Below are 23,515 nucleotides of genomic sequence, written 5' to 3'. Positions count from 1 at the left end.
AGGGCACGTCACCAGTGGCTTCCTATTTGGGGCTTTGGGGGCTCGTGGAGTTGCAAAGCTATTGGTCACCATTCCCGTTTGTGGACTCCCCTCCTCCTTCCCTTGCCCAGAGAGGGAGATGTCTTGGACTTGGGGTGATAGAAGCCCTTGGGGAGGCCAGGCCTGGGCAGACTCAGTTGGCTCCCAGTCTGAGGCTGGGTGGTGTTTGCTGTCAACAACTGTGAGAGGGGAGTGAAGGGAAGGGTCTCAGGCAGAAGACCTTATTGAGGCCATCTTGTGTCCTATGGGGCTCTGGACATTTCTAACTGATGCTGTTGGACAACTTGTGGTCCCTAGGACCCCCTTTGGAGGGGGAAACACCTTCTATCTGGCGTCTTGTTTTTTAGCAATACCAAAGGAGATGTGGGGTTTCTTTTCATAACATCGGTTTTGTTTTGCTTGGCTAGTCTGGTAAATCCGGAAAGTCAGTCTGACTTTTTTTTGAAGATAAAACCCTATGAAATTGATTGTCAGATTTTCTGATTGACATTGATTCCATGCTGATTTATCTAGTCTATAGTCCCTGTCTTTCTTTCTCTCTCTCCCTTTCTTTCTTTTTCTTTCTTTCTTCTTTCTTTTCTTTCTTTCTTTCTTTCTTTCTTTCTTTCTTTCTTTCTTTCTTTCTTTCTTTCTTTCTTTCTATGCCTGGGTGGTTCAGTGATTGAGCATCTGCCTTTGGCTCAGGGTGTGATCCTGGGGTCCTGGAATTGCGTCCCTCATTGGGCTCCCCACAGGAAATCTGCTTCTTCCTTTGTCTATTTTTTCTGTCTCTTTCCCTGTGTCTCTCATGAATGAATAAATAAATAAAATCTTAAAAAAAAAAAGTCGTGGGCAGCCCAGGTGGCTCAGCGGTTTAGCACCACCTTCAGCCCAGGGTGTGATACTGGAGTCCTGGGATCGAGTCCCACATCAGGCTCCCTGCGTGGAGCCTGCTTCTCCCTCTGCCTGTGTCTCTGTCTCTGTCTCTCTCTCTGTGTCTCTCATGAATAAATAAATAAAATCTTTAAAAAAAATTAAAAAATCTTTCTTTCTTTTTTCTTTCTTTCTTTCTTTCTTTCTTTCTTTCTTTCTTTCTTTCTTTCTTTCTTTCTTCTTCCTTTCTCTTTCCAATTAAATAAGAAACCCGAATGATTTGGGATTAGATAATTTCTCACTTTCAATTGCTTGTCTTGGTCTCCTCTATGGAGGGCTCCCTGTATGGAGTGGGGGATAATCTGTGCAGAGAATTTACATCATACACTCAAGCTTGAGAAATAACGAGTCACTTAGAAGTGCTATATCACTTAAGAGAAGAAGAATGTGAGATCCCTCTTCTGCTCTCATTTCTCCATTTTTTTTTTTCAGACGAGGGTTGACCTAGCAGACAAAGCTGACCAACTCTACAAAGAAGCTCAGAGACTCCTGGAGGAGACCAGAGCTAGAAGCAGCACCAGGCCATGCTGAGGATGCCATTGGCCAAATGGTGCTTTGCCTTGTTTTTCATTTCTGTCATTTTCTCTCCAAGATGGGATGTAGGAGATGGTCTCAAAAAGTGCTAATTGTCTTATAAAGGGTAGCTGTTAACGAGAAAGGAAAAAATAAGGGCTCCCTGCTTGCCTTCCTCTTCTTCCTCTTCTCTCCCTCCTTCTCTTCAGTCATTTCCTTCCTCCCCGCACAGCTCTGTGGAGCAGCTCTAGGTCCCCAGCGGTTGGCACACTGGGTGCTGAGGATGCTCTTGGACCAGTGCAGGGGATAGACATGAAAACCAATCAGCCTGACGGAGTGTTATGAAATCTCTGAGAGGCCTGTTGGGGCAGGGGTTCAGCTCATGGCCTACTCTGTCCTATGGGGCTGGGGGTGGGGGTGGGAAAGACAGGGGAATTGGGAGGGGGTGGAGGAGCCCCAGATCATTTTTCTCTTTCCTGATGCAAAATGCCTGAATGATAAAGGGCCAACCCGTCTGCCAGGGTGTGTGTGTGGGTACTACATTTTGAAAGTTCATGACCACTTCTTAAGACCTATCAAAATCTATGCCAGCTTTTTTTTTTTTTTTTAGATTTTTATTTATTTATTTAAGAGAGAGAGCACAAGCTGGCGGTAGAGGCAGAGAGAGAAACAGGCTCCTCGCTGAGCAGGGAGGGAGCCCTGTGATGCAGAGCTCAATACTTGTCTGACTGAGCCCCCCAGGCGCCTCTATGCCAGCGTTTAGGACATGTGGACTATGTCCTCACTGTGCTCCTTGACTGGCCCATGAGCTTGTCAGTCCTGGGATGATCAGCGGGGTCCAGGATGCTTTCCTATTGTGTATCATGGGCTGCCTCTACTGATTAAATCAAGGTTCAAATCAGTTTCCTCCTGACTTCTCTGTTATGCTGGTGCCCTCCTGGAAGCTTCCTCTACCTTTCAGCCTTCTCAGAGGTTGTTCCTTTTTCCTCCACCTGGTCCTTGGATGCTCATCAAGGCTGCCTTGGCTTGTTTCTTTAGCAGAGAGCTGGTGTGCCTCCCCTTGTCATTAAGCTACTCGGCGCGGCCTTGGCTCTAGTGCTCCCTCCCCAGGGCCTTCCCTTTCTCTCCAACAGGAGAGAAACAATAATAAACAGGGCTAGTCTTCTTTCATGCCTTAAAAAAATATTTTTAAAAAAGATTTATTTTAGAGAGAGAGTGGGGAGGAGGGGCAGAGGGAGAAGGTGAGAGAAACTCAGATTCCACATGGTGAGGCTCCACCTCATAACCCTGAGATCACTATTTGGGCTAAAACCAAGAGTCTGACGCTTAACCTTCTATGCCACCCAGGTGCCTCCCCGCCCACCTTTTTAAATCAAAGGAATACATGTCTTGTTTATAAAATTGGTACAGCTGAATACTCCTCCAATTGTGGTACAGACAACATAGGGCCAAATGATTTTGTTAGTTTTAGAAATTTTTTCAAGTGACACTTTAAAAAAAAATAGCTCTAAGACCACACAGTGAGGTGCCCTGCACTGGTGTTCCTCCTGCCTGAAGGCATCTGGAGAGCCCCTGCAGGCCTGGAGTGGCTGTGTTCCTGCTGCCCCTTTCACAGCCCAGTGAGGGACGAGGACTGGCACCCTCGCTGTGGGTGTACTCAGGATGGGAGGTCTGCTTGCAGGAAACACGTGGGGGAGTCAGTTTCTGAATTCCTCCTCTTTTTTTTTTTTCTTGTTTTGTTTTTGGTTGTTTTAGGACAAGGACTGGCACCCTCACTGTGGGCTCACTGGTGGGGATGCGAAAGGGTGAGGCCGCTATGAAAAACAGGATGGTGGTTCTTCACAAAATGCAAGTGTAGAATTGCCATATGATACAGCAATTCCACCTGTGAGTGGATACACAAAGGAACTGAAAGCAGGGACTGGAACAGGTTATCTATACACCAATGTTCACAGCACATTATTCACAATCGCTAAAATGGGGGAAACAACCCAAATGTCCGTCAATGGTTGGACGGGTAACACCTGTACATACATACCATGGAATATTGTTCCGCCTTAAAATGGAATGAAGTTCTGACACATGCCCCAGCATAGATGAACCTGGGAGACATTGTGCCAAGCAAAATATGCCAGTCACAAAAGGCTATATACTGTATAGGTCCAGTTACAGAAGGTCTCTGGAATTGTCAAATTCATGGACACAAAAAATAGATTTAACACCCAGGGGTGGGGGATGGGGAGTTGCTCTTTATTTTATTTTTTTATTTGTTTTATTTTGTATTTTTAAAAACTATTTTATTTATTTATTCATGAGAGACACACACAGAGAGAGGCAGAGACACAGGGAGAGGGAGAAGCAGGCTCCACGCAGGGAGCCTAATGTGGGACTCGATCCTGGGTCTTCAGGATCATACCCTGGGCCAAAGGCAGTGCTAAACCGCTGAGCCACCCGGGCTGCCCTATTTTATTTTTTAAAGATTTTATTTGTTTGACATAGAGAGAGAATAAGCAGGGGTATAGAGGGAGAGGGAGAAACAGGCTCCCCGTTGAACAGGGAGTCCAATGCAGGACTCAATCTCAGGACCCTGAGATCATGACCAGAGCCAAAGGCAGACACTTAACTGACTGAGCCATGCAGGTGCCCCAGGGAGTTAACTTTAATGAGTAAACTTTCAATTGGGAAGATGAAAAAGTTCTGGAAGATGGATGGTGGGGATGGTTGCCCAGCAATGTGGACGTACTGAATGCCATGCCATGGAACTTTGTAGTTAAAAATGGTCGAAATGCTAACTTTTATATTATGTGTATTTTACCACAATAAAAAAATGAGTTGATATTAAAAAAATTAAGTATAGCTGATGTGACCCGAATCGAGGTGGCATTGGAATGCCCAAGTTTGGAAAACACTGTCCCAGCCTCACCTACAGTGTGGTTACAGGTTATTTGCATGCAAATGAGATGCCTTTTTCAATATTCTGAAGTGTTTTTTTTTTTTTAATTTTCATTTCTGGGCAAATAACACTGGTAAAAAAGCAGGTAGAAAGAGAAGAATTGTGACATTTGTTGAGAATTTTTGTACCACTGCTCTATTTTAGTTTATGTGGTTCTAAAACACTGGTGTAGGAAACTAACTCCGGTTCCAGTTCAGACTGGGAAATGGGGGCTCCCCTGCCCCACAAGTGGTTAAACCTGCCTTCCACACCAGGCAGTCCACCCCCATGCCCTGAGCTCTTTGAGGTGCACCTACATCCTGCTGATCTCATTTTACCTTCCAGCCACTGGATAGTGCAGAAAACTTCCATTCCTTTGGAATTTCGCATCTGTAGGGCATTAATTTGGAGAAACAAGAATTGGGGACCAAGTAGTACCTAAATAATGGAAACAAATGTTGTCCTTGACAGCAGAGAACAGGCACCAAAGCCAGAAACAACACTGGGTCTGAGCTCTCGGCTCTCTCAGTTATTTCAGATTCTAGCCTGAGGTAGTCATAGCATCCCACACCCCCTCCCTGTGGAAAACACAAAAGTACAGAGGGGAAAAAACCTACTGCCACAAAGCACTTGTCACAGCGCAGCCCAGAAATAACCACAGGTCACATTTCAGTCAATATATTCCCCATTTTTACTGGGCATACTCACATACACAAAGTAGTTTTAAAGTGGGTTTTACAATACATAGTTTTATCACGTGGTTTACAAGTAAATCTATTGTGAACATTTTCTCTTTTGCAACAGTCAACATACTTGTAAGGTATGGAGAAAACATAACCTATTAAGCTCTCTTGTTGGGGAAATTTAGAGAGATTTTTTTCCCAAGGAAAACTTTGTTCTCTCTACAATGCATTGAGAAAAAAGCAGTGTCCTTGTCTTCTACAGCTTTCTATGAACGATAGGAACTTGCCTTTCAACTTAGCTTTTTTAACTTGCTCCTTGGGCTCATCTAATCATCAACCAAGTAGTTCATTTTATTTTTCCCAATCTCTCTCCCATTTGCTTCCTCTTTTCTACCCTGTCTCCCTGGTATACACACGCACTTCTAATACTTCAACATCTGCTTCCTGCTCTCTTGCCTGCTCTCTTTACAGAGGCTTCCTTTCTTTTCCTTTTAAAGATAAGGTCTTAATTGATTTTGATCAACTCTACTCAAAACTTTAAACTCAGGTCCATATTAGGAGTAACCTTTAATAATTTGAAGATAGAATTCAACTGTTTAAGGAAAATAGTAAGAAACGTGTGGTAGAGATACATGTATTAAGAAACAGATCTTGGTCATAGTGTAGATATGGCTGACTTTTTAAAAAATAGATTTTATTTATTTATTTGAGAGAGAGAGTTGGAGGAGAGGCAGACACCCCACTGAGTAGGGAGCCTAATGTGGGTCTCAATCTCAGGACCCTGAGATCATGACCCAGGCCAAAGGCAGATGCTTAACCGACTGAGCCACCCAGCTGCCCCTATGGCTGACGTTTTTTGGAGGGCAGAGCAGAAGAAAGTAGTTGGTACCTTAAGGTAACATTAGGGACCATGATGATAATCTATTCACTATTTCAAGGCAATGACCAAATGATCATCTCTAGTTAAGACACTGGAGTGACAGCCTTTACAGGTTATGAAATTTGCATAACAAATATTGCATATGCAAGTGTCCACTAACAGTAACTTTGTAGAGCAAGGCAGATGCCAGCTAGCAAAAAAGTGGTGCCCGAAGACAGTGTTAATTCTGGAGTCCTGGAAACCAGGAAGTGCTCATCCATCACGTGGCCATCTGAAAGGTAGGGACACTGGGTCATTAAAGGACATCCCTCCAGCAGTTTATCCTGCTCATGTGGCATATCTATACCAGCCAAAAAATCAGTTGGGACTCAACATTTGATGAGTACAGTATGCTTATGGGGCCAAGTGTATGGATTATATGGACTTCAGACTCCCCTGGAGAAAAACTTTTTCAGCCAAAGTTGTCGTGGACCTACTGTTAACTTGGATTTTCCCTGGACACGTGCTTTCACACCTGGAAATTCACCCTAGCCGGCAACACCTTTGATGGCAGGGGTGCAGCAGGACTTGGTTAGGTATTGATGAGGAGACAGCCCACTTGGGGTCCCAAGACCCAGGAAGAAAATATGGTCTCTGCCCATGCAGTCTTCCCATTCACACTTAACCAAACACCTATCCTGGGCCTGGCATCCAGGAGGGGAGTGGAAAAGCCACCATCCCTGTCCAGGTCAGGGCTCCCCTCTTATACTCAAGTGAAGCATTTGCTTTCATTTAGTTTCTGCCCTAACCATGTGCAATTTCTAACATCCACAGGGATGTTAGACTCTGAGAGGCCTCTGAACCTGGGTGGGCCCAGAAATCTGATTCAGGGTCGGGGCAGGGCAAGAACCCTCTCCTCTGGGTCCCTGTTCTTCTTGTTACTGTTTTCCTCAAATCAATAAAAATTCACAAGGTAACAAGGTTGAGACCATTCACAGAGGGGTCCACGTGGGCCTCCTTGAGGATCCATGATGAGGTTCCTGAGGCGTGAGGGAGGTGGGTGGAGCCTCTGGTGGAATTTAAGGGCCCAGAGTTGGGAGTCGTCATTCTGGAGCTGGTCTGGGTCTCCCTGCCCAAAGAAAAGGAAAGCCCAACAGCACCCTCTTGGTGTTTATGAGGCCAAGCTTTGTCTTGTTTCTTTCCCTTAGTAGAAGCTCACACACTATAAAATGTCAGATGAACCTGACATAACTCTCCACCTGGAAGGTGACATTTCTGAGGCAGTTAATCTGAGGGACACTGATGTGACCACCCCATCTGGAGCCCTCAATGCTTTTATAAGCAGCACTTGGGCTGCCAGGACCCAGCAAGCCATGACTCAGAGGAGAGACTCCCCTTTGCCAAGGGGCCACAGGCAACTAACTATAACTTGAAAGGACAGAAGATGGGACTGTCTACTTACCACACCCTGGTAGAAATGTCTGCCGAAAGCAGTGTAGCCGGCCGCGCCAGCATTTACACATGGAACATCTCTTGGGCAGCCAGGTGTCATGGGGCACAGACTCACAGTTCCTGGAAAGAACGGATAAAGTGATGCATATGGTTTTTAACTCCTGCCCTATTTCTCTCTGCCCACCCCCTTTGATGGCTTACTCTTTCCGAGAATCGTGCTCACAGTTGCGACCATAGAAGGAGGGGGGGCAGGCACAGAAGGATCCCAGCATGCAGGTTCCCCCATTCAGACAGCAAGTTTTGTTTAACTCCTTACCTGGAATATAAGAAGAGGTGGCTGAGGGAGGGCAGGGTGCAGGTGGGTACTGAAAAGCTAAACCCTGGAAGTGAAGGTTAATACAGTGCTAAGGACTTGGGCTCCCCAGTGCTTAGGGATGTTTAAATCTTGCTTTTTTTTTTTTTTTAAAGATTTATTTATTCATGAGAGGCACACAGAGAGAGGCAGAGACACAGGCAGAGGGAGAAGCAGGCTCTCTGCAGGGAGCCTGATATGGGACTCGATCCCAGGATCCCGGGATCACGACCTGGTCGAAGGCAGATGCTCAACTGCAGAGCCACTCAGGTGCCTACACTCTTGCTTTTTAGAGTGGCTTTGCTACCTGAGCCTCTGAGCAGAGAAAGCTTTTTATTTGTTTGTTTGTTTATTTATTTGAAAGAGAGGATGAGCAGAGAGTGGGGAAAGGGAGAAGCAGGCTCACCACCAAGTGGGGTGCCCAATTTGGGCCTTGATCCCAGGACCCTGAGATCCTGACCTGAAGGCAGACGCTTAACCAACTGAGCCACCCAGGCGCCCTCAGAAAGCTTTCTCATGCTCAGGCCAGGGGTGGTTCCCAGAGCCCCCAAGTGCAGTTGAATCAGTAGAAAAACTGCGTGCATCCCAGGGAGGTGAAGTACATGCTGCCGATCTGGCCTCCAGAGCCAAGACCAGTCCAACCATCCACCCAGCTCCAGAATCAGGTTGCCACTTGGGGAAAAGAGCGTCAGAAAGATAGGAAGCACAAAGGACCAGGACGGCGATAGCATGCTGTGGACCTAAGGCAGGTGGTCTTACTGTCCTGGATCCCTATGGAGGGCACAAAGTGGGAAGCCCGGTGATGAAATGCAGGCTCCTCCCGGGACCAGACACTGCCATCTCTTAAGGGCGGCTCTTTCCTCGAAAGTTCACGGTGGCCCAACCCTTAATGACAAAAATCAACCAGTGGGTTTTAGGATTTCAGGCCCTGTGAAAATTGCTGCTGATCGAAATAACAAAAGGTCTCTCACCAGCAACTAATTCCAGTTCAAACGCTTTGGAAATGGTCATAATCAAAATCACCCTGGGAAGATGAAATCAGACATCCATTAGCAAAACAAGGCAAATAAAACCTTTTGAGTTAACAGTTAACACCTAGGTCTTCCCATCTCAAGGACAAGACTGGGGAGGAATTATATAGTCCCACCAGGCTTTCTCTTTTCTTCCTTTTCCATGGCTAGTTCATGTAGCAACATCAAGAAAAATGATGAGAATAAAAAACACCTAAAAGCCAGTTCTTTTCTATATGTATCAAGACTTCTGAGGTTCTGTCCTCCTCGACACATAATCTTAAGTCGGCGTACATCTTTTAGTTTGGATTTCACAGAACAGGTATTCTTCTGTACTTAGTTCTTCATGGGAGAATGTTAAAATGATTGCATGACAAAAAAATAAAATAAAATAAATAAAATGATTGCATGACATCCTGTGTAATCAATGAATCACATTTTATAAACTATTTCATTTAAACCAGTCATTGAAGAGATTTTCGGGATAAAACCAATCACCCCGTTATTCCTCACGGTTTGGCAAATACTGAATCTATGCCTTTAAACTTCTCAGCAGCAGATTTTTATTTTTATTTATTTATTTATTTTTTAGCAGCAGATTTTTAAATTTGATTGTTAATATTGATCTTTTCTTACCCAAGAGAGGAAAATGCTAGTCATCTCCCAGGCTGTGCCATCCACCCGACCATAAATGTTAAAAGCCAATGGCAAAGCTGGATGGAACCCCAAGCGTGAAGTTCCAGGTCTTTCGGGAGAAACAGCATCGCTGTCGGCAGCCCTTTTAAGGTTTGTGCCAAACGACAGGGAGTAGAACACGATTTCCGAAGCTGGCAGGCTCTGGTAATCAGAAGCTCATAGTCAAGGTGGGTTCCTACCTGCAAGAGAAGCGCTCCATCTTTCTGAGGTCCAGAGCTTCTAACGAGTCAGGGGGAAAGAATGTCAGCATGGCTTGCATTCATGGTCGTTGCTAAAATACCCAAAGGAAAACATGAATTTCATGAAATGAAAAATGGGGATTTAGCAAGAAGAGTATCTCAGAGAAGGATGCTTTCCCCAGAAGGTCTTAGGAGGAGCAGGAGCAGGGTGTCCCGAGAGACGGGGGGCTCATCACCGAGCTGGGTCCTAAGGAATGCTTTGACCTTAGCCGGGGAGCGAGCCCAGCCAGCTCCTTCCTTCCTCAGCAACCACGAGGGAGGCAGGGAGGGCCGGCAGGTGGGCGCGGAGGCGGAGACCCACGCCCATCACCAGGCACGGCCTCTCCTGGGCTGAGGTGAGGGGCGGCCAGGCCCTGGGACAAAGTGAGATGGAAAAGGCGTGGTCTTGTTAAACTGATTAACTAGCCTTAAGTCTCTATCGTTAGTTGCCGCTTAAAAAAAAAAAATCAGATTTACTCTTAAAAAAAAAAAAAAAAAGGCAACTCAATTGTTCTGTCTAATTGGTGATTCCAGATTGGAGGAGTGGGAGAAAGCAATTGCTTTCACCCAGAAGTCCTCAACACCATGGTCAAGGAGTTTGGTATTTTATGGCTAAGTTCTACTTGAAATTTGCTTTCATCATTGTTTTTTTTCCCCCCAAAATAGGCGTGTAGAGCCCGGTGCTTGGCTGGCCCTGGGTGTCTGTCCTCAGGTGACCGAGTAGAGTGTGTCTCCCCTGGTGGGAGGAACAAGACTAGGGAGCCCTGGGGATGGGGGGAAGTTCAGGGTTGCCGGGGCCCTGGGGGATCCTGACCCCACACTCCCACCCCCGTGAATGAGTGTAAGTAAATTCCAAGAGGCCCGAATTGCATGTGGAGTCTCCCCCTGGCTCCCCATGACACCGGAATTAACCCCCGATTCTGGGTTCTGTGTTACCCCTACATGTGGTTATTTGGTGGTTCCTGGGAGCCCTGGAGGCTGCGGCTGGAGAGGTGTGATCCTGAGCCAGAGTCCATCCTCCTCCCTAACGTCTGTGTGCTCCAGATGATGTAATTCATGCCAAGTCATGAGTACTAAGAAATAACATTTAATTGTAATTTCTCTTTTTTTTTTGAAGATTTTATTTATTTATTCATGAGAGACAGGGAGGGTAAGAGGCAGACACATAGGCAGAGGGAGAAGCAGGCTCCCCATGGGGAGCCTGATGTGGGGCTCGATCCCAGCACCTCGGGATCATGATCTGAGCCAAAGCCAGACACTCAACCACTGAGCCACCCGGGTGTCCCTTAATTCTAATTTCTAAATTTTTTTTAAAATTTTTATTTATTTATGATAGTCACAGAGAGAGAGAGAGACAGAGAGAGGCAGAGACACAGGCAGAGGAAAAAGCAGGCTCCATGCACCGGGAGCCCGATGTGGGATTCTATCCCGGGTCTCCAGGATCGCGCCCTGGGCCAAAGGCAGGCACCAAACCGCTGCGCCACCCAGGGATCCCTTAATTCTAATTTCTAAAGGAAAAGCCTGGTGTTTACCGAATGTTACCGGGCACCCCGGTATGAGGCTTTTCTGGGCTATTTTCACCCATCTCTCTCTCTCTGTCCATCAAGTTCACGCCGTGGCAGAAGGAATGGGCAGCGTCCGTGTCCCTTGCGTGTGCGCCACCGGCCACAGGTGCTGGGAGGAGCCCTTATTTGCTTCCACGCCTGCATCTTGGAGGGGAATTAGATTTAAAATAATTTTTACTGGGGAGTAGGGCCCATCAGAGCAATGGTGGGGTGCAGCCCAGGTACTATAGCAGCAGCCAGCCTTCTGAGCTCCAGCTCCTTGTGTGGCCTTTTGACTTGCTAAATGCTTCAAAAGGCATGCTGAGTTTCGTGGAGACTGGGGAGCTTAGCTAGAAGCTTTGGAAGCTGGATGTGGGGTGGGGGAGGGCGAAGTATAGGAGAAGGCTAACCACCCAACCCCAGGAACTGCAAAGAAGCAGAGTGTAAAGAAAGCACAGTTCAGGCATGCCTCCTGTTATCGTGCTTTTTTCCCCTTGTGCTCCGCAGACACTGCCTTTTATTTTTATTTTTTTTAAAGTACAAATTGAAGGTTTGTGGCAATCCCACGTTGGCCAGTGGTTCCCCTGTCTTTTCCCTCTCCTCTGACCCCCCTGTTCCCGAGAGACAATGATGTTGAAATTAGGCCAATTAATAACCCTAGGGCGGCCTCTAAGTTCAAGAGTCCCATGAAAAGCTGGAAATGATGAGGTTGAGAAGAGCATGCCCAAAGCTGAGACAGGCTGGAGGCGAAGCCTACCGTGCCACACAGTTAGCCAAGTGGTGAGTGCAAAGACAGTCTTGAGGGAAATGGCAAGTGGGACTCCAGGGGGCACAAAATGATAAGAAAGCCAAACAGGCTTATTGCTGAGCGGGAGAAAGCTTTTCCAGCAAATTCCTAGCACTGGAATTGTGTGGTTGAAGGATGGACACTCCCAAATAATTTTCTCTTTTCTTTCTTTTCTTTTCTTTTCTTTTTTTCTTTTCTTTTTTTCTTCTTCTTTCTTTTAGTGGAGTTCAATTTGCCAACATATAGCATAATACCCAATGCTCATCCTACCAAGTGCCCCCCTCAGTGCCCACCACCCAGTCACCCCCACCCCCCGCCCGCCTCCCCTTCCCCCACCCCTAGTTCGTTTCCCAGAGTTAGGAGTCTCTCACGTTCTGTCTCCCTCTCTGATATTTCCCACTCATTTTCTCTTCTTTCCCCTTTATTCCCTTTCACTATTTTTTATATTCCCCAAATGAATGAGACCATATAATGTTTGTCCTTCTCCGATGACTTATTTCACTCAGCATAATACCCTTCGAAGCAAATGGTGGGTATTCCTCGTTTCTAATGGCTGAGGAATATTCCATAGTATCCAGATCATTTTCCAAGAAGGCTACACCAGTCTCTAAGCGCCCCCTACTTCGGTTCCCTCCACCACCACATCCCTTTCCTAACAAGCTGGCTGCAAAAAGCATCATAATTTTTTTTTTTTTTTTTACTAATTCTGTATATGAGGATAATATCTCATTATTTGGATTTACATTGTTTTTCTGGCTGTTTTGGATGTTGTCTTCCTTTCTCTGTGAGCTGGCAGGTAGTTCTTTGAGGGAACTTGAACTGGCTTCTTGGCCATCTGCTCTGGGAAGCCTTCCGGCCACTTCCCCGGCTTCTGGTTAGCCCAGAGCCCCGTCCCGCACCCGCTCCGGGAGTTCACCTTATCTTATCAACACTGTATTGTAAACTGCTTGTTTTCCTGTCTTTCACTGACCCTTCCCCCCTGCGCCTTCTCCCCCAGACTAAGAGGTCCAGAAACCTGGTCTACCAGAATTCCAGCTTCCCCAGCCTCCTGGGCAGCGTCTGTCTGTGCTAATCTTATTCCACCTGCCCCATCCCTGGCTGACGGAAATGTTGTCTTAGCCTCTGTTTCTTAAATGGGGGGTGGGGGGAGAGGTGGGGAGAGGGCAAGGTCTTTGAGAGGCACCACGGGAAATCAGCCTGCTTTCCAGAGCTGAGAAATAGAACAAAGAATGCCCCTTCCCCCCCAACAACCAAGGAAAGAAGAAGAAATCCCAAGCGCTCCAGACCTCGCTGATGCTGGGCAACTTATTCTGGAGAGTTCGCCTTATAGAAGAGAAGATAATCTTGATGCACTCACTGGAAAAGTCTGATTGATTGAGACTTTTGGACATGGCTATGGGTTAGAATTCTTTCCCCCCCAAAACTATTCTTCTAATCCAAGTCAACAAATATTTACTGACTGGCTACTCTGTGCTGAACACAGTGGGGGAGACAGAGATCTCCAAGATTGGGCTCCTGCTCCCTAACCACCCTCCACCCCCTACCCCCTGCCGTGAGACAAGCCCAGAAATGTATGCCAAGTGCCATTTTACTTTATCAAAAAACTGCTGATGGGGTGGGAGCAGTCACTTCCTGAGGCCCCACTGACCACGTCATGGCTCCAGCAGAGAGCTGGTTTCACAAGACCTGGAGAATCTCATTTAAAAGTCCTTCTTAAGTGGATTTTGTACGTGATTGCATCCGGGCATTCTTCACAGCTCTTAATGGTTTTGAAATGGATTAAGCTCAACTGGGAGTCCGAGGCTGAAATGCAAATCCCAAGTAATATCAGAAATCAATTAGAGTGAGGCTTCCTGAATGCAAAGGGCCCCGGGGCACTTTGAAGTGCGCCCCACTCTGGAGACAGCCGAGCCTGGCTGCACTTCGGACCCATGGCCACTGTGATAATAGAGGATGTTGTGTTAACCCAGTGAGTGAATGCAAACACTTTTGAACTATTTTTTGAAGTATATCATACACTTATAAAAATGTACAAATACAAGGGTTGTAGGTTAATAAATTATTCCAAAGTACCACGTCACCACTATCCAGGTCAAGAATAAGAATATTACTAGAGCGCCCGAAGTCCACCTCCACTCCTCCAAAGCTAACTGCTTTTCTCATTTCTAATCCCGAAGATTGGTTTCTCCATGGTTTGGAACTTTATATAATGCTAAGTGTGTGTGTATGTCTGCTTCTTTCTGTTCAACGTTATGCTGGTGAGAGCCATCCATGTTGTTTGTAGAAGTTTGCTTTTTATTCATTGCTATGTGCTGTCCCTTGCATTGAATCTACACAAAGACTCAGCACCACCTTATTGGAAAGATCATTCTTACATTACTGCTCTACAACGCCATTTCACCAGGAATCATTTGCTCATGTGTTGTGAGGGGTTTTGTTTTTGTTTTTAATGTCTCATGCTGTTGCCTCATTCTGTATGGGCTAGCCTCTGGTCCTTCTTGTAGGACACACACACACACACACACAAACACATTATTATTATTATTTTTAAAGATTTTATTTATTTACTCATGAGAGACACAGAGAGAGAAAGAGGCAGAGTCACAGGTAGAGGGAGAAGTAGGCTCCATGCAGGGAGCCCGACGTGGGATTCTATCCCAGGTCTCCAGGATCAGGCCCTGGGCTGAAGGCAGTGCTAAACCGCTGAGCCACCCGGGTGGCCCCACAAATACATTATTTACCAATAACGTTATTCTACACGTTAGACGATCCAAAAGACTCTAGAGATAAACTCTGGGACTTGAGAGGTGTTCTGAGCTTAATTGGGTTGTCCCAAAATTTATGTGTTGAAGTCCTAACCCCTAGAGCCTCAGAAATGACTGTTGGAGATAGGGCCTTTGATGAGGTAGTTAATGAGCTCATGTGGATGGGCCCTAATTGAAGATAATGGATGTCCTTAAAAGCAGAGGAGATTAGGACAGAGATGTGTGCATGCTACAGAGGGAAGACTGTGTGAGGACCCAGGGAGAAGATACCCACCTGGAAGCCAAGAAGAGAGGCCTCAGAAAATCAAACCTGCTGACCCCTTGATCTTGGATTTCAAGTCTCCAGACAGAGAGAAAAGAAACATCTATTGTTTAAGACACTAGGTCTAGGGCAGCCCGGCATGGAGCCTGCTTCTCCCTCTGCCTGTGTCTCTGCCTCTCTCTCCTTCTGTGTCTCTCATGAATAAATAAATAAAATCTTTAAAAAAATAAAAGACAGTAGGTCTGGGGTATTTGCTATGGCAGCCCTGGCACACTTACATAAGAAGTCAGTTTCACAAGGGTATTGGATACAAGGTCAACAATGAGAAGTCTGCCACTTGGAAGAGGGCCTTCATTCAACCATGCTGGCAACTTGATCTTGGACTTGCCCTCTCCCAGAGCTGTGGGAAATAAATTTCTGTTGTTTATAAGCCACCCCATCTACAGTACTTTATTATTGCAGCCCAAATGGATGGAGACAGTACTTGAACAGACACATTGATGACAAATCTGACAGTAAAAGACCACAAGGGCAATTAATCAGAAAGACAGCACAGGACCCTGAGCAGACTAGCTCATCCAGAACTGGATCCTTTGGACTAGAGCAAGGCTACAGTAAATTCAAGATTTTAATAATAGGGGGAAAAATACATCTTTTTCCATCTCGATTTCTGAGTATGTATTTACCTTTCTCTTTATCTACTCATGAAAACCATCAGGTCTGAAATCCATTGTCTTATTTCATCTCCAGATAAACTACTCGGGCTTTCCGGAGTGGATTTTCTTCAGAGCTCTACACAGGCTCTGGTGTAGTTTGATTAAGATTCATCACTGACACGGACGTTGTTTATGAAGTATTATTTATGGGTGCTGTTTGTATTCATGTTCCAGGCCACACTGATGCCAACACCCAAGGACATCCTTCTTGGAGTTTCTCAACAGATATGTTGAAGGCTGGCGGAAGGGAGAAGGTGAGTGCATACTCCTGGGCACATTGAACCTGCTTTAAAGGGATTACTAAGCCTCAGCCTCCTCATCCTGCATTATCCTCCTAAAATGGGAATATGAACACCTGCCCCACAGAGATGCTCTACTATGGGCTTCTTATATTTTATAAGATATCTTATATCTTATCTCTATTAGATAAATACCTACTAAATCTGGCACATTGAGGCATTTGACAAATGTCACTGTCTTTCTATATATCTCTCTCCCTCCTGAGGCAGGTCAACCAACACTCAGACATTCGTTCATTGGTTACTCCTACCATGTGCCAGGTAACAGGCTAGGTGGATTGATTTAAGAAGACATTAGGGCTCGAAGCCAACAACCAAGAAGGAATTACTGAGATGTCTTTGGTGCAAAAGGTGGTTTTATTAAATCCCAGGGACAGGACCTGTGGGCAGAAAGAGCTGCACTGGGGTCATGAGAAGTGGCCCATTATATACTTTCAAGTTGGGAGGCGGGTAGGGATGGTGTAAGTCTCGAAGGAATTTTGGAAGTAAAGTTCCTAGGACTTTGAGGGCGCTAGCTGTTGTTGGGAAAAGGTAACTTATTACTGTCTAATAACACCCTAGTCATGAGACTCTTCAGATGTATGTATATTGGTGAGCCATATGCTTGGGGGATGATTGCCAACACGTATCTTGGGGTGGGGGGTTAGAGATAAATGAAATTTCTAAAAGAATTTTTTAAAGGACTTTATTTATTAATGAGACACACACACACACACACACACACACACACACACAGATAGAAAGAGAGAGAGGCAGAGACTCAGGCAGAGGGAGAAGCAGGCTCCATGCAGGGAGTTCGATGTAGGACTCAATCCCAGGTCTCCAGGATCATGCCCTGAGCCGAAGGCAGACTCTTAACCGCTGAGCCACTCAGGCATCCGATCTAAAGGAATTTTAAAAAAGATTTTATTTATTTATTCATGAGAGACACAGAGAAAGACAGAGAGGCAGAGGCACAGGCAGAGGGAGAAGCAGGCTCCATGCAGGGAGCCTGATGTGGGACTTGATCCTGGGATTCTAGGATCACACCCTGGGCTAAAGGTGGCGCTAAACTGCTGAGCCACCCAGGATGCCCTAAAGGAATTTTTATATGTTAAAGTAGACATACAGGATCCTGGGGATTGGGTTAAGATTACGGTTTACCCTTAGTAAGGTATCAATATCGAGGTAGTTGAGTCCCTAGATGAAATTCACTCTGCCTGTTTCAAGGACTTGTCAATGGGTTGTAGGTAGTAAGGAAATTTAATAATGTTTCTTCTGCCTTGTTTTCCTACATCAGGATGACTGCCAAGATTTATAAGAACAGTCAAGGGTCAGCCCCCGTGGCGCAGCGGTTTAGCACCACCTGCAGCCTGGGGTGTGATCCTGGAGACCCAAGATCGAGTCCCACATCAGGCTCCCTGCATGGAGCCTGCTTCTCCCTCTGCCTCTCTCTCTCTCTGTGTCTATGAATAAATAAATAAAATCTTAAAAAAAATAAAATAAATAAAGGAACAGTCAGTGCATTTCATCAGTGTTAGCAGGTCTGTGCTGCTGATGCTGCGGTGACAAAAGGAGTAAGGGGTCACTTTTTCGGAGACGGAGGAGTCAGAGACAGGGACAGGTACTTGCAGAGTTAAGGCACAAAAGGATGGCTGGGTCCAGCTGAAGGAGGGAACAGGATGGGGTGTGGTTGAGCTGGAGAGGTGTGATGGGGGAGGCAGTGGTGACGCCAGTGGCCTGTGAGACCTACAGGCCTGCAGGGGGGCAGGTCCTAGAGAAGCACTATTAAGAATCCAGCAGGAGAATGCCTTGAGCAGGTCTGAGGGTTTGGGCAGATCTCTGGCATCAGAGTGACATAATGCTGGCACAGAAGCTGGGAGCGACTGTTGCATTTGTTGAAGATAGAGCAGCCAGGAAACACGCAGTCCTTGAGTGATGTTCAGCCGTGGGGCTGGAGAAGTGGGTGGCGATGTGGCAGAGGGTGGGCCGGGGGGACCTGCAGGCTCTAAGGGGGGCAGGGGGTGCAGGAGCGAGTAGTGACCCGCTTTGAGCACACTGTGCAGTTTCTAGTTTCCTAAGGGCTTAGAAAAAAAGAGATCCATGTATAAAGTAAGCATAGCCAGGCTTCTGGACCCAGCACCGTATCTCAGGAAGGTCAAGGGTGAGAACAGAGAATCCTTGGACCTCATAGCCTCGTCAGTGAAACGCATGGAGTAATGCGTCTCTGTTGGTGTTGTGGCCAGCGTGAGATGAGATAACAGAAAATGATGAGTGTCGTTTCTGCTAGTTAAGGACAGTGGTACATTTTATCTCCTGTTTTGTTTCTGGGATTTTCCAAGGTTGGATATGTCATAAATCACCTAGCGCTGTGCCTGGCTTATTGTGTGGCCCCCAAAAGTGTGAGCAATGATTCGTGGTGTGTGTGTGTGTGTGTTGGTTTTTTGCTTTGTTTTGTTGTGTTTTGACTTTGTGTGTGTTTCATTTTAATCTTAAGGATAGTACCGAAATTAAAAAAAAAAAAAAAAAGAAAAGAAAAAGAAAAGGGCAGCCCTGAAACCTCCGCGGTTTAGCACCTCCTTCAGCCCAGGACGTGATCCTGGAGACCTGGGATAGAGTCCCACGTCGGGCTCCCGGCATGGAGCCTGCTTCTCCCTCTGCCTGTGTCTCTGCCTCTCTCTCTCTCTCTCTCTGTCATAAATAAATAAATAAAATCTTTTAAAAAATTAAAGAAAAATAGCCCCATCTCCAATTGTACCAGCACATACGAAGAGCTGCCAATGGGAATTTTAAGATTGGTATTCTTGATAATTACAGTTTGGCTGAGTGGGAATGACCAAAGCATCCCTGGCTTTCCTAGTAGAGCCGAGTCATCCACAAAGTTGTCCTCCAGGGGGCGCTGGCCAGCATCCTGTCCGCACTGCCACAGGGGACCACAGGGATGTGTTGTCCGCCTCCAGGGTACAGATGACTCTGCTCACAGTGGCAGACCTGGCACAGATCTGCGTTCTGGCCTCTTTCAGTTGAATAACTATATTTGGGAAGAGGTTTGGCCTCCCCCCAGAGAAAAACTAACTACATGAAAGTCTTTGAGAAGGTGCCACGTTCTGATCCCGGGGTCTTAGCCCTCTCTGTGGGCATCCTGGTGGTGAGGGGAGCAGCCCTCAGGATTGTCCACTGGGGTCACCCAAGTCTAGGCTTCGTTCCTCGGGGAGCGCAGCCCAGTGGAAAAGCCATGCCAGTCTCATGTGTGAGTTTCAATTTTCTGGCTAGTGGCATTAGCAAGGTACAGAGAATTGGGTAAAATTAACTGTCATAATATATTTTAATTTAACCCAATGTATTCCAAACAGTATCATTTGATCATGTAGTTAGTGTAAGTTACTGCAATACGGGGGCGGAGCAGCCCTCCCCAGCCCAGGCTGTGCTGGGGCCTTTTAGTGACACCCATGAAGTGGTAAGGCAGGGGCCCTCACCACATACTCAGTTTTCAATGGGAGGCATTTGGTCACGGTCACTGCAGTAGGATGAATCAGTTTATAACATTTTGGGTTTTTCACTCTTCTATCATTATGTCACGAAATGGGGACAACAGGCGTGTGACACCAGGGATTTACTTGGAAGAAGGCTTTGCAGTGCATGTGACTCAGTGTTCCCACAGGCATCCTAGGCTCAGAATGGCTGTGAGGAGAGCACTTGGTCTCCCTGTGGATGGCTGCACATGCTTGTGTGGGGGACCTCCCCTTGGATAATGAGGCAGACATGTGGGCCTCCCCGTGGAGACACTGAAGCTGCGGTCTACAATTGGTGAGAGGCTCTAAGGTCATTGGGAGCTAAAGTGCATAAAAAAGCGTCCAGCTTTGGGCAAGCAGCTGGGGTCGGTAATATATATATATACATATTTTAAAGATTTTACTTATTTGAAAGATAGAGCACGAGTAGGAGGGAGGGGCAGAAGGAGAGGGAGAAACAGGCTCCCCCCTGAGCAGGAAGGTCCACCCTGGGCTTGATGTGGGGCTCAATCCCAGGACCCCAGGATTATGACCTAAGCCCACAACAGGTGCTTAATGGACTGACCCACCCAGGCACCCCATGGGGTTGGTGATATTAAGATTTTGTAAGGGTTGAGACCTTAAGGGGGCCCTGGATGGTGAGGTGAAGACTACAGGGCACAGTCCTACCTGCTGCCCCTTGGGCGCTCGAACACTAAGTTAGTTCTTTATTTCCTTCTTTCTTCTTAAGATTTTATTTTTAAGTAATCTCTACACCCAAGGCAGGCTCAAACTTACAACCGGGAAATCAAGAGTCACACGTTGTACTGACCCAGCCAGCCAGCCAGACGCCCCTGGAATTTCTTCCCTGATACAGCCAAGAGATGGAGCATCTGCACACAGTGAGTTTAACACAATAAAAACAATTCCTTGTATTAATAAAAGTACATTATGTATTTTAAAGTACTTCCTGATTCATTTCCCTGCCTGTCAATCAGAAGCGACTGTACTGAACATGCTGAATTATGGATCACTGGACCTCACTGCAGACTTGAGTCAGGACCTCCTGGGGGGAGAGGGGTCCACGCAGGCCACGCCCCCACACAAGCAGGCCACGCCCCACACAAGCAGGCCACGCCCACAAGGTCACACCCACACAGACGCAGGCCACGCCCACAGCGGGCCAGTCCTGGGTACCCCTGCCCCCAGAGTGTGCTAATTCCAGGGCCTTAGGGCTCCTTGTGCTCTGGTGCTCCCCGGACCAGCAGCTTCCCTGTCACCTAGAGCTTATTAGGGAGACCGACTATGGGTCCCTCTGTGGCCTCCTGCGTCAGACTTTGCAGTTTCGTAAGATCCTAGGTGGTTACGGTGGAGGGTTGCCAGATAAAATACAGGACACCCAGGAATATTTAAACTTCAGATAAACCACAAATAATTTTTAAGTATGACTCATGCAATATTGGAAACATACTTTTATTAAAAAATTACTTGTGGTTTATCTGAAATTCAAATGTAACTGAAAGAATTTTTATTTGCTAAATTTCTCAGTCCTGTTTGGGTGCACATTGTAGGCTCAGGAGCCTGGGCTGAACAATGGCCTGCTTCTCTAACCCTGGCATCGTAAAGGAAGCCCATGGTATTTGAATGTATTTGTGGGGGAAAATATTTTTCAACTTTAATACGATTGAGCTTTTGAATAGCTAGCCCTCTTATAAATTGAAAAAGTATTTAAGCAGCATTTGACCTGAAACTACCTTTTCAATTTATATTCTTTGGTTCAGAACACCATAAACAAAACAAAACAAAAACCAAATGCGACAATTACTGACTAGGAAAGTTACATTTATCAAAAGAGAAAAATACTATTCAAGTTCTAAGTAATAAAAAACACATCTAACACTTTAAAGGTCTGATTTAATATTGTTCCAGAGCTTTATTTTAGTTCCATCAATCTGGTGTGTAATTTAAAATGATAATTTATTGTGGCGCCTGGGTGGCTCAGTCCATTAAGCGCCTGCCTTCAGCTCAGGTCATGATCCCGGGGTCCTTGATGGAGCGCCGCATGGAGCCCCACATCTGCCCCCTGCGCTGTGAGGGGCCTGCTTCTCCCTCTCCATCTGCCTGCCACTCCCCTTGCTTGTGCTCTCTCTCTGTCATATAAATAAATAAACCTTTTTAAAAAAAGTAAAACAGTAATTAAAAAAAATTTTTTTACCTATTAAAATAAAAAACTTTATTAACAAAATTTTAACTCTAATATAGGTAACATGCGATGTTATGTTAGTTTCAGGTGTACGATACAGTGATTCAGCACTTCTACACATTACCCAGGGCTCATCCCGGGCAAGTGTGCTCCTTAATCCCCATCAATTATTTCACCCCTTCCCCATTTTCCCTTGATAACCAGCAGTTTATTCTCTGTAGGTAAGAGTCTTGGTTTGTCTCTCTCTTTTTTCCTTTGCTTGTTTGTCTTATTTCTTAAATTCCACATATGAGTGAAATCATATAGTATTTGGCTGACTTATTTTGCTTAGCTCCAACCATGTCATTGCAAATGACAAGATTTCAGCCTTTTTTTATGGCTGGATAAAATGGACCCTTGGCCCGCTTCCACATCTTGGCTATTGTAAATAATGCTGCTATGAACATAGGGATGCACATTACCCTTCAAATCGGTGGTTTTGTCTTTTTTGGTAAATACCCAGTAGTGTGATTACTGGACTGTAGGGTAGTCCTATTTTTAACTTTCTGAGGAAACTCCATACTGTTTTCCAGAGTGGCTGCACCATTTTGCACTCCCATCAACAGTGCACAAGGGTTTCTTTTTCTTCTCATTCTCGCCAGTGGTTGTTATTTCTTTGTGTTTTTGATTTTAGCCATTCTTTTTTTTTTAAAATATTTTATTTATTTATTCATGAGAGACACAGAGAGAAAGAGAGAGAGAGAGACAGGCAGAGGGAGAAGCAGGCTCCATGCAGGGAGCCCATCGTGGGATTCGATCCAGGGACTCCAGGATCACGCCCTGGGCCGAAGGCAGGCGCTAAACCGCTGAGCCACCCAGGGATCCCGATTTTAACCATTCTGACAGGTGTGAGGTGATGTCTAATTGTACTTTGATTTACATTTTCCCGATGATAAGTGGCGTCAGGCATCTTTTCATATGTCTGTTGGCCAATCTGGATGTCTTCTTTGGAAAAATGTCTGTTCATATCTTCTGCCTGTTTTTAATTGGGTTGTTTTTTGGATGTTAAATTGTGTCAGTTCTTTATATATTTTGGATACTAACCCTTTATCAGATATGTCATTTGTAAATATCTTCTCCAATTCTATGGGTTGCCTTTTAGTCTTTTGATCATTTCCTTCACTGTGTAGAAGCTTTTTATTTTGATGTGACCTCAGTAGTTTGTTTTTGCTTTTGTTTCCCTTGCCTCAGGAGACATCTAGAAAAACATTGCTATGGCTGATGCCAGAGATATTACTGCCTGTGTTCTCTTCTGGGATCTTTATGGTTTCAGGTCTCACATTTAGGTCTTTAATCCATTTTGAGTTTATTTTTGTGTATGGTGTGAGAAAGCGGTCCAGTTTCATTCTTTTGCATGAAGCTGTCCAGTTTTCCCAACACCATTTGTTGAAGAGACTGTCTTTTTTCCATTGCATATTCTTTCCTGCTTTGTTGAAGGTTTACTATACAATTATGGGTTTATTTCTGGGTTCTCTATTCTGTTCTATTGATCTATGTGTCTGGTTTTGTGCCAGTGCCATAATATTTTGATGATTACAGTTTCGTAATACAGCTTGAAGTCTGGAATTATGATACCTCCAACTTTGTTTTTCTTTTTCAAAATTGTTTTGGCCGTTTGTGGTCTTTTGGTTCCCTGTAAATTTTAGGATTGTTTGTTCTAGCTGTGTGAAAAATGCTGTTGGTATTTTAACAGGGATTGCATTAATAAAATGATAACTTAATTATAAATGTCAACAAATAGAAAATAGTCCCTTCAAAATCCAA

The 23,515-nt window shown here is 45.6% G+C and overlaps 1 protein-coding gene across 1 annotated transcript; it reads right to left on the bottom strand.

The window, feature by feature from the left end:
- Positions 1 to 6,114: 6,114 nt before the first annotated feature.
- TDGF1 (teratocarcinoma-derived growth factor 1) lies at positions 6,115 to 9,647 on the bottom strand. The gene is made up of 6 exons (XM_041762399.1): positions 9,628 to 9,647; positions 8,714 to 8,766; positions 8,502 to 8,627; positions 7,592 to 7,706; positions 7,401 to 7,510; positions 6,115 to 6,230 (listed from the first exon to the last, which is right to left on the bottom strand). The coding sequence occupies exons 1-6, from the start codon at positions 9,645 to 9,647 to the stop codon at positions 6,115 to 6,117; spliced, it is 540 nt and encodes a 179-aa protein (XP_041618333.1).
- Between the last annotated feature and the right edge of the window lie 13,868 nt (positions 9,648 to 23,515).

This window comes from Vulpes lagopus, chromosome 7, assembly GCF_018345385.1.
Source record: "Vulpes lagopus strain Blue_001 chromosome 7, ASM1834538v1, whole genome shotgun sequence".
In the NCBI taxonomy this organism is placed as follows: Eukaryota; Metazoa; Chordata; class Mammalia; order Carnivora; family Canidae; genus Vulpes; species Vulpes lagopus.
This window is presented reverse-complemented; position numbering and strand designations above follow the sequence as displayed.